Source organism: Misgurnus anguillicaudatus, chromosome 2, assembly GCF_027580225.2.
Source record: "Misgurnus anguillicaudatus chromosome 2, ASM2758022v2, whole genome shotgun sequence".
Taxonomy (NCBI): domain Eukaryota; kingdom Metazoa; phylum Chordata; class Actinopteri; order Cypriniformes; family Cobitidae; genus Misgurnus; species Misgurnus anguillicaudatus.
Window position 1 is genome coordinate 25,185,899 of NC_073338.2, and position 11,927 is coordinate 25,197,825.

At 39.3% G+C, this 11,927-nt stretch overlaps 1 protein-coding gene across 1 annotated transcript in view; it reads left to right on the top strand.

The window, feature by feature from the left end:
• Positions 1-8,731, top strand: part of xkr4 (XK related 4) — a 54,509-nt gene extending 45,778 nt beyond the window's left edge. Inside the window, exon 3 of the mRNA XM_055202087.2 lies at positions 4,766-8,731. Coding sequence (XP_055058062.2) covers positions 4,766-5,718 — 953 coding nt within the window. The 3' untranslated portion in view covers positions 5,719-8,731. The remainder of the gene's footprint in view (positions 1-4,765) is intronic.
• Positions 8,732-11,927: the final 3,196 nt, after the last annotated feature.

The following is an 11,927-nucleotide window of genomic DNA, read 5'->3' on the forward strand; positions in this document are numbered from 1 at the left end:
GATTTGTTGTTTTTGCAATTGTATAGTGATCATATATAACTATTTCTCAGTCTCTTTATTAGAATACAACCAGAAAAAACAGGAAATGTGTATGTAGTATTAAAAACAGTATAAAAGTATAGGCTGAAGTGTCAAGTATTTAGGGTAAAGTCCCCTTCCACTTGAGCAATAGCAGGAAACTGCAGGATCTCTTAAACTTAAATATAATTAAATCCTGATTTCTAATTCTAATCGAATTACTTCAGTCTCCTTAAAAAAGCTCAAGATGTTTAGTGCCAAGAAAGGTCACACTAAATACTGACTGATGCCTAAAGAAGACATTTTGTTCTGAAAATTGCTTTGTTTTTAATTTTGTGTACATATTTCCTGTATTTTCTGTTTTATCTTAATAAAAGAGTGAAAAATAAATATGGATGGACATTAAAACTTTGCTAAAACAACAAAGCTGGTGATGGTGGCCTTAGACTTTTGCACAGTACTGTATGTTAAATCACAACCTAGTGGTATGACCCAATGTTGGGTTGAAAATAATCCAGTGTATAAATTTTTTTCTGAAGCCATATTGTTATACAGATAGGCCTATTTAAACATTTTCCTTTCGTGATTGAGTGTAAATCATCATTAGAACGAATACAATGACAGAATAATTTTTTTTTGTGAACTAGTCCTTTAAGAAATAACTCCAGAATTGTGAACAATTATCCATTTGACACCTCTATGATATAAATATAAATAGAGCTTCCCCTGCTGTGGTCTTCATGAAAAGATGCTAGATATAGAAGCAGATGAAGACGATACTGCAGTGATGCTGTGGTTTGCATAACCCTGCTGCTATAACACTCCCTACAAACACACACGTACACACACACGCGCGCACTGCTTGTGCCCTCCTCCCCTTTCTAAATTACTGCAGCCTTCATGAGCAGGAGCAGTGAGGAGCATTACATCACCGTTCTAGCAGCCGCGCTGGACCGCTGCTGGTTCCCGTGGCGACCGTCTCTTCAGGATGCGCTGCACGTGCGCAAGATACGAGGGAGGGAGGAATACATGCACCCCTCACTTTTGTCGAGAGCAGCGGAGCCAAGCCGCAGGCCAAATAGCCCACAGAATAAGAATTACAGCCTCTGTCGGTTAATTACTTCTCTTTGCAAAGCAGTCATTACACCCCTTCAGCTCCTAATGGGCCAAATTTAATTTAAATGGGTTAAACACCTAAATATAACATCGAAATGAAATGCAAACTCGCTGTGTAAACAAACACTATATACTTCGGGATTTTTCTGGGATTGTTTAATTTTTGGGTGATTCCCACTGACTTGAGCTGGGTTTTTACAGATTGGGTCATGTACTTGCATTGAGGACATTTGAACTTGGTTATATCACAATTGTAAGTTAAAGTGTTAAGAGTGCACATTAAATAGCGCGAGCTTTGTTAGGTAGCGTCTACTTCAAAATGCAAAATATACGTTAGCAGCCAATGTTAATTGTTAATGATTTGGGACAAATATGATGTTATCTAATGTTAAACTATGTGAGTGGCGCTCTGTGGCACGACAGGGGTTTAGGCAACTTTCTGAGTCGTAGCTGGACGGCGCAATGTGAAAGCAATGTTTTCATAGAAAGCAATGTTTTCGAGTTTTTTAGAACGGCGCGGCGCTGAGCTGTGAACCCCTTCAGTTTCTGACTCAAACACAGGTGTGTACACATAGAATGCACAATGTGACTACGTTTAGTTTAATTCAGTACATAATTTTTTTAATCAAATTAATTAAACTAAAAAAGTAACTTGCATTACTCTTTTGAAAACGTAACTCAAATATTAATGTGTACATTTAAAAAGTAATGCGTTACTTTACTCGTTACTTCAGAAAAAGTAATATTGTTACATAATGCACGTTACTGTAAAGCATTACCCCCAACACTGTGCCCGATACTCGCTAAATCTCATGTGTTATTGGAGTTTAGTGTTAAGTGAGTATATTGCGGGTATTTTGTGAACGTGAGTGTCTCTTTTATCATAAACCCTTCCAATGCGTGTGCATCAGGCACGTATTTTGATGCACGTAGGTTCACATGACGCACAGGCCGCCACTAAATGGGATCAGAATGTTTGTCTATTCAAAATGAATGAAAGTATTATGTCACTTACTCAAAACAGAACAAACTGGTTCAAAATATCTAGCATAGCATTAAACACAAGAAACTCGAAATTCCAGCTAGAGCTGAGAGGAGGTAAAAAAAATGTTTGTTGAAGATCAGTCTTTTTAGTGCTGTGCACATCGGACAGTTAGTAAATGGGCTGCACATCTTCGGCTCAGACTTGCTAATTAGCGATCTCTGTTGTAAAAACTATTGACTACCCCTCCACCCTTTTAGTGTTGTGGTTCATCAAGTTGACGTTACACAAAGCAGCTCCACAGAGGACGTGACCACTGCACAGCATTCGCTCTGGAAGTGTCCCCGTCACACAGTCTTTTCCACAGATAAAGAAAGCTTGTAGCATCTCCGCTTTGTATATGTGGTCGGTTGACTAATAAAACAGATGCCCAGGGTGCTCATTCACTATTGTCTTATTTCGTCAATGAAGAGCTTTACCATTGATCTTCTGTTTTGTCTGGCCTGAAATGTCTATAACGCGCAGTTCATCTGAATGCAGATGGCATATAAATGGCAAATCTATTTGTGACTGCGCCTGTGAAAACTGTTTGCATTTGCTCCGTTCCAAAGCCTACCGAGCTGCCTACAGAGACAGCATTTGAAGCTTTAAAGACTTACCCCCCTATGCAAATGCTACACCAGAGGGTAGCCAACATAATTATGTTAGCAAAATAAGATTATGATGGTTATAATGCTACCTCAATAGGCTGCTGCCTATGTAGATTCAGTGTTGGGTGTTCACAATAAAGAGCTATGGCGTATTTAAGGGTTCATGTTTAACTGTCGGTGAATCCTATAATTCAACTTTTTGGCAAACGGAGCCTGCAGTCATTTAGAAATAAAAATAATACTTTCCTTTAAATTTTGGATACAAATTAGCACATCTTTATTTCACATGAGGAATTATTAAGGACAACAATTTATGGCAAAGTACAGCATGCTTTTTTGTGATGTCCGTCTTTACACACTTGTGCTATACTTGATGTTATAATGACGTATGTCACGTGATGTACCTGTACATGAATTCCTTCAGTATGTATAGACTGGACAGAATTTATTTTACGATTCCCTCTCACTCCTGCAAGAGACTGATCACTCCATCAGCTTAAGCACATCGTAACCATGGCAGCCAACCATAGGAGAACAGTGTGTCACAGTCAGACATCTCATACCTGCTGGATCTTTCGCCGTACTCCATCCAGTGCTGTTGACAAGTAAAGCCCATTCTGTCAAGCACAACACCAGTGCTGTTGTTATTTGTGAATAACATAATGGACATCTCACCTATTGTGAAGGTGAAGTGTCTTAAATGGTGCTGGTAGGTCCTACAAGGTGTCACATATAGAATAGTGTGTCTTATAACTTTGTATTTGAATATTTTTAACATACCTATAATGACAAATATTTATTGCCTATAGTCTATATTAAGGGAATAGTCTACTCATTTTCGATATTGAAATATGTTATTGCCTTGGCTGGGAATTGTTGGTGCATCCCTCTATCGTCTGTGTGCGTGCACGTAAGCGCTGGAGTGCGGTGCGACACTTCGATAGCATTTAGCTTAGCCCCATTCATTCAATGGTACCAATCAGAGATAAAGTTAGAAGTGACCAAACACATCAACGTTTTACCTATTTAAGACGAGTAGTTATACGAGCAAGTTTGGTGGTACAAAATAAAACGTAGCGCTTTTCTAAGCGGATTTAAAAGAGGAACTATATTTTATGGCGAAATAGCACTTTTGGGAGTACTTCGACTCGCCTGAAAAGTCCGCTCCCCTTCTCCCTCTCATAATGGGAGAGGGAGGGTGTTACTGCGCCGAGTCGAAGTACTCGTGCTATTACGCCATAAAATATAGTTCCTCTTTTAAATCCGCTTAGAAAAGCGATACGTTTTATTTTGTACCACCAAACTTGCTCGTATAACTACTCGTCTTAAATAGGAAAAACGTTGATGTGTTTGGTCACTTCTAACTTTATCTCTAAATGGTACCATTGAATGAACACGCACACAGATTATAGAGGGATGTATCAACAATTCTTAGTTAAGGTAATAACATATTTAAATATTGAAAATGAGTAGACTATTCCTTTAATCTATGATATGTTTGTAAACCTCAGTGTTTTGACTCAACAGAGAGAGAGGGTCTAGATCTCAAACAGATTTATTACAGAATGGCCGTATGTGACGTGGGACACAAATCATTGATGGACAGTTCAGTGCACACTGCTGCATTAGCCGACTTCCGACTGTATCCTCCAGAGTCATGAATACATAAAGATGTAGTAATGAGATAAATGCATTTGCATGCCTTGGTGAGCACTTCCTGTTTTGCATATGAAACTGGTGTCTTGTTGGATCTGGGCTATATGTGTCAGGCTACATTTATGTATATACATATTTTACAAAGGAGATGAACAAAACACTATTATCTGAAAGAAAATTATTTTGCACCGTGCTCAAGATTTGATTGACATTCTCATTCTTGCATTAAAAATAATTGAATTGAAAACTTAATAACTCCTATTGAATTGCTAAATTACACATACTTTCGTGTGATTGGCCACTTAAGTTGAGCAATAACCAAGACTTGTCTGCTTTATTTTAGGAATGACAGCGGCTGCTTCCCTAGTGTCACTGGCCTGGGCGCTCGCCTCCTACCAGAAGGCCTTACGCGATTCCCGCGACGACAAGAAGCCCATCAGCTACCTTGCGGTCATCATTCAGTTCTGCTGGCATTTCTTCACCATCGCAGCTCGGGTGGTGACCTTCGCTCTCTTTGCCTCCGTGTTCCAGCTCTACTTCGGCATCTTCATCGTGCTCCACTGGTGCATCATGACCTTCTGGATCGTGCACTGTGAGACGGAGTTCTGCATCACCAAGTGGGAGGAGATCGTCTTTGACATGGTGGTGGGCATCATCTACATCTTCAGCTGGTTCAATGTGAAGGAGGGCCATACCCGCTGCCGCCTCTTCATCTACTACTTCATGATCCTGCTGGAGAACACGGCCCTGAGCACGCTGTGGTACCTGTACCGCTCGCCGCCCAGCACGGACGCCTTCGCCGTGCCCGCCCTCTGCGTCATCTTCTCCAGCTTCTTCACCGGCATCGTCTTCATGCTCATGTACTACGCTTTCTTCCATCCCAACGGTCCGCGCTTCGGCCGCTCCGCCAGCCTGGTCCAGCTCGAGGACCCCACCGCCACCTTCGCGCTGCCGCCCGAGGGCGCCACCAACTCTCTGCGCTCCAACCGCGGAGGAACGCTGGCCAGGGACGCTGACCGCGAGGCCAAATACAGCGAGAGAGACGGATGCGTACCTGTCTTTCAGGTGCGGCCCACCGCCCCGTCCACTCCCTCTTCTCGTGCCCCGCGCCTGGAGGAGACGGTCATTAAAATAGACTTGTGCAGGAACCGGTACCCTGCCTGGGAGAGGCACGTGTTGGACAGGAGTATACGTAAAGCCATCCTGGCCATCGACTCGTCCCCCACTCCGCCCCGCCTCCAGTATAAAGACGACACACTCGTTCAAGAGCGTCTGGAGTACGAGACCACCTTGTAGCCTGCGCTGGGGAGACACAAAAACCACCATCCACTTTAATAAACAGCAGGCCTGTGGCAATAAAGTTCCTAGTTCTCCGCGTGGAGTGAATAGCATCGAGCCATGATGTTGATTGTCATGGACAAAAGCATATAGGCATTGTGTATTGTGGATGGGAAAATAATCAATCTTTTTTTAAGCAGTTCTCTTTTTCGGTTAACGTAACGGTTTCTTTTTTATTACTTCCGTCTAGTCAGGGAATATCTGGGTTTTTATGAAGACATCGTCAACCGCTCAATACTTCTGGGTGTTCGAGGGTACGAGTTCGAACTTGATCTAGTTTAGTTCACAATAGCGTAATTGCAAACAGAGCCTGAAATCGACCACACAAACGCCGACGCCGTACATCTACCTATCGCACCGGAGATACGATGTTTAAGAAATTGCTGATCGGACATCTTTGCCAGGGTGCTGAATCTTATTAGTTCTGTCTCATCAGCAGTACTATACCAGTGCCAAACGTCTGACTCCAAACCGAACTATGGGTCTCTGTAAATATAAACAGGGCAGCATTTCAACCATCTACTTGAATCCTGTACAAAGAAAATAAAGAGTAGTATGTGATCATCACACGCTCAATTCAAGCCACACGGGACGGCGAGAACGCGAGATTGTTTTCTTCCGTCGAGGAGAAGGCAATAGGCCAAGAAAACACTTCCTGGCAGCTCCCATTGGCAACCCAGCCTCATTCACTGCTGTGGGCTGATAAGGATCTGTCTGGTTCACAGCAAACACACGTGCGCCGAGAGAGTGGGAGACATGGCAATCCACAGCGGCCGACAAACTGCACTCGACACAACCTGGATGCATTTCATCTTCTGGGTAAAAGATGCAGCGTTCTTATGGGCTGGGCAGTGTCCGTGAGATTGGTACTATATATCTCCTGTTCAAGCGGTAAAGTGAGAGAGCACACATAGACAATAAAAGGGGCATCTTTCATCACCTCAAAATGCATCTGGGAAAACTGTGGATGTGTACCATGTTGTTTTTGATTTTCCAGTCTTTAAAACTAGCCCTCCACAAATCAGAGATGTCAGGGATAAGCAGAGAGCACAATGCTCTGTGATCGATGCTCCAGATGGCTAAAAGAACACCGTATCTTTAAATCTGCCAAAAGCATCCTTTTAATATGAAAGTGTTGGAGTTGTAAACGTTCTGTTCAGTTGCTGTCTTTTAATTGAGCATTTATGTAGGTGAAAACACGATAAAAGAAAACGAGCACAAATCGTGTCACAAGAAGAAATTTCAGCACAACGAGGGAGGTTTTTTGGTTATTGTTATACTGATGTTGAGAAGCAAAGTAGAAACGATTGAAAATTTCACAGCGACAAAAGCTAGATGTGCCTGTTTGCTGTTGAAAGTGTGAAGAAATGCGTGGGACATTTTACATGACATTTTTTCGCTTCATGTTTTTCTTTTTTTTGTTATTGTTGATGGATTTGAACATGTGTCTTACAAGATGCGTAATGGCATTAACTGTTTGGAAATGACTGATATAAGATAGATACTTGGTATAACATGGTTGGTCAAATTTGAGCTGTAATTCGGGTTTTATTGTAGCTCCTGAGATGCTTATAATCAGTGTCCAACCATTACCTGAAAGTTTTGTTTTTGTTTGTCACAGATAAACGTGGACAAACATCCTAATTGTGTTGTGCATCATAAAAAAGAACAAAATAAGCACAATTTAGATGCTTTCGTATGAAAACCACAGTGAAACGTACGGTAGGCTGTGCATATTTGAGCTATTTTGCTACTTTCCTATTTTGTCAGCTTTTCTTCCAGACGCGTCATATAGTTTAATTTTTCTGCGTGATGGATGATGATGGTATTTTGTCTTTTGGCAACATTTTTTTTCCAAACAGCCTCTCTATAAGAGCCCTCCGTAGTCAGAGCACACAAAAAAAACTTGTCTTAGCACACCAATTAGGCAATTTTCTCATTCACATCGCTGCACCACCTACACGCGACCAGTTTTGAAGGAAGACAAGTGATTTATAAGACACCTCTGTAATATTATATTTCTATATATGATCTTCCTGTGGTGATCTTTCCTCGCTTTTTGGGTTGCATACATGGAAATAATCCATAAACATGATATTCCAGACTGCATACTGCGTTGGGTTTAAAGGGATAGTTCACCCAAAAATGAAAATTCTGTCATCATTTACGTACCGTTTTTTTTTCATATCTTGGCTGGTGCTGCGTCTTATAGTCAGGTGCGCCTTGTAAGTCAGTATGAATTAATTTTGACAATTATGAGGCAAGAGACATCATTACCGTCTACTGCTTTCCAGATTAAATGTCTGTTCTTCGGCTCAGATTTTTTGAAATAATTTTCTAAATAAACGCGATATATAGGCGGTTTCAGCAGTAATAACATAAACAAGCGGCTGTCGCGGTCCGCACATAACTTCCGGTAAACTCCGCTAAGAATAAATAACAAAGTTCTTTAAACATGGTTTATTTATATAACAAGCAAAAAAACAACAACACATAGATTACCTAGGAAACCAAAACATTTGTTATTTTCGACGAGGCAGTTCAGTTTAGCAACTAGTCAGACTACTAAAAAAACGAAACCGGAAGTAAGGTTCGGAAACAGACGTGTATCACATAAACAAGCGGCTTTCGTGGTCCTCACGTAACTTCCGGTAAAGTCCGCTAAGAATAAATAACAACAAAGTACTTTAAACGTAGTTTATTTATATAACAAGCAAAGTAAACTACACGTAGATTACATAGGAAACAAAAAAAAAAAATTTCGACGAGGTATTTGTTCAAGAGTTCAGTTTAGCAACTAGTCAGACTACTAAAAAAACGAAACCGGAAGTAAGTTTCGGATACAGAAGTGTATCACATAAACAAGCGGCTTTCGTGGTCCTCACGTAACTTCCGGTAAAGTCCGCTAAGAATAAATAACAACAAAGTTCTTTAAACGCGGTTTATTTATATAACAAGCAAAAAAACAAAAACACATAGAAAGAATAGGCAACCAAAACATTTGTTATTTTCGATGAGGCATTTTTTTTCAAGAGTTCAGTTTAGCAACTAGTCAGACTACTAAAAAAACGAAACCGGAAGTAAGGTTCGGATCCAGACGTGTATCACATAAACAAGCGGCTTTCGTGGTCCTCACGTAACTTCCGGTAAAGTCTGCTAAGAATAAATAACAACAAAGTACTTTAAACGTAGTTTATTTATATAACAAGCAAAGTAAACTACACGTAGATTACATAGGAAACAAAAAAAAAATTTCAACGAGGTATTTGTTCAAGAGTTCAGTTTAGCAACTAGTCAGACTACTAAAAAAACGAAACCGGAAGTAAGGTTCGGATCCAGAAGTGTATAACATAAACAAGCGGCTTTCGTGGTCCTCACGTAACTTCCGGTAAAGTCCGCTAAGAATAAATAACAACAAAGTTCTTTAAACGCGGTTTATTTATATAACAAGCAAAAAAACAACAACACATAGATTGCCTAGGAAACCAAAACATTTGTTATTTTCGATGAGGCATTTTTTTCAAGAGTTCAGTTTAGCAACTAGTCAGACTACTAAAAAAACGAAACCGGAAGTAAGGTTCGGATCCAGACGTGTATCACATAAACAAGCGGCTTTCGTGGTCCTCACGTAACTTCCAGTAAAGTCCGCTAAGAATAAATAACAACAAAGTACTTTAAACGTAGTTTATTTATATAACAAGCAAAATAAACTACACGTAGATTACATAGGAAACAAAAAAAATAATTTTGACGAGGTATTTGTTCAAGAGTTCAGTTTAGCAACTAGTCAGACCATTAAAAAACTGAAACCGGAAGTAAAGTTCGGACTAGATGCGTATCGCGTCACCACACGTGCGTCCAATGAAACCGTCCATAGTCCGCTGCGACTTATATATGTTATTTCGTCTTAGTGATGCATTTTTTTATAATGCGGCTTATAGTCCGGAAAATACGGTGTCCTCATGTTGTTCTGAACCTGTGTGGGTTTCTTTTTTCTGATGAACACAAAAGAAGATATTTTGAGAAATGATTGTAAACACACAGCATATGGTGTCCATTGACTTCCATAGTAGGAAAGAAATATTTTGGAAGTATCGTGATAAATGATGAAGAAAATATTTTGATAAATGATGGAAAGCACACAGTTGACGGTACGCATTAAATTCCATCATATTTTTTTATTCCTACTATGGAAGTCAATGGACACTATCTGCTGTGTGTTTACCAAAATATCTTTTTGTGTTGATCAGAAAAAAGGAAATTCATACAGGTTTTAAACAACATGAGGATGAGAAAATGATGACAGAATTTTCATTTTTGGGTGAACTGTCCCTTTAAGCGAACATCATGCCAACATTAGATGTGATATAAAGTCCTGACTTGTCTACAGAAATCAACAGTGGCTTTCATTTATCTTTACAGTACATTCAGCCATTTACCAGGTGCAAGGTCTGAATTATAATGTTAAAATATGCCATTTAAAAAAACGTGATGCAAAGAGATGGAGAGCAAATCAAGCTATTGCAGATTAAGTCTCATTATTCAAAAGGATGTGCAGGAATCCAGGCTGATGTCTGAATGCTGTCTAGTTAGAAATATACTGTATATTGTTCAATTTCCATCATTTTTATATTTGATATAAAAGGGTGAGAGATGCATACTTGTGATAGTTTAACATGGAGGTGACAGAAACTTTATTTAAACTAATCATAGCATTACAGCAAAACTATGTATCTTTGTTTTGCACTTCCAACGTATGTTTAGGTTTATATATAGATATATATATGTGTGTATTCATTAAGCATTCCTCCACTCTGGAAAAAATATTAATTCATACCAATAACCTACCTCAAAGCGGTATTTTAAACAGATCATTCTCCACCTGTATTGCAGTGAAGTTGAATGAGTTGAAGGCTGTTCTGTTTATTACCAGTCCAAAAGTACACTCTTAGTTAAGGGGTACAAAAGCTGTCACTGAGGAAAGTACCCTTTCAAAAAGTACCTAACGGGTGCATATTTGTACCTCAAAGGCCTAAATGGTTTATAAGAGGACCTTTTAAAGAGTGCAGACTCGTTGACAGCTTTTGTACCTTTTTCTGACAGTGTAGAGATGAGCTCTTAACCAGGACTTCTAGTACAACTACACACAGCAGCCAGGGGAAAACATTAAATTCATGTTGCATTCATGCAAGCTACTTCTCTTTCATTTGCCTTAAGCAACGATCGCCTTTTTGTGGATTAATGTTTTATGTTTTTGTTATTTATTTGTCTGTATCATACCCACAATGCTCTGGTTACTGTCATGGCAGTATGATGTTGAATACTTATTGTGGTTTGGAAACGGTTCAAGGTGCAAACAAAGAAAGCAGAGAAAACAAAAATGCATATGCAGACAAACAATCAAAATGACAACCCACACTGTTAGTTTGTTAATATCATAGGTCATGTTATAATATTTTGAATTGAACGTTTTGAAACTAACAAAGTGGCACTTGTTTCATAGACTGAGTTTCATGTCATTGTACATCAGAAAAGATTTCTGATGTTTTCTTTCTCAAAAAAAAAAAAAAACAAAACGAAACAAATCGATGGTCACCTGTAGACATACAGTAGATGCTTAGATGAATTAGAATGCCATAGATGTGAGGGTGGGGGCTAGAACATTTAGATAATTGGTGGTTAATAATAAAGCACGATATATTAGTACAAGCACAGTCATTTAATGAACTCGACAATAAAGATGGCATTCAGTTCAACTTTCAGATATGATGTACAGACTTTACTGGCATTTCAACAGTTGTGACAGAAGTTCAATAGTGAATTGCAAAAGGCTATTTAACTGTAAATAAATGTATGCAAATGTACATGTGTAAAAGAACATTCCTCTCCGAGTCCCGATTGTGAAGGGTGTCTATTGACTAGAGATTGGTGCCACGAGATGGCAGTTACATACAGACATATACAGATAAACCTAGTGTGGTGTATGTGATGTATTAAATGACGTAAAAAGCAAAAAACAAAAAAACTGTTTATTATCGGTCTCTTAAGTAAGTTGTATTGTGTGATGAACGTCTGAAGTGCGTAAAATGCATCAAATCTGTTATCTAATTTTATTGTAAATTGAAGAGTAAAGCAAAAGAACGTTACATTTTTGTACATATTGGATT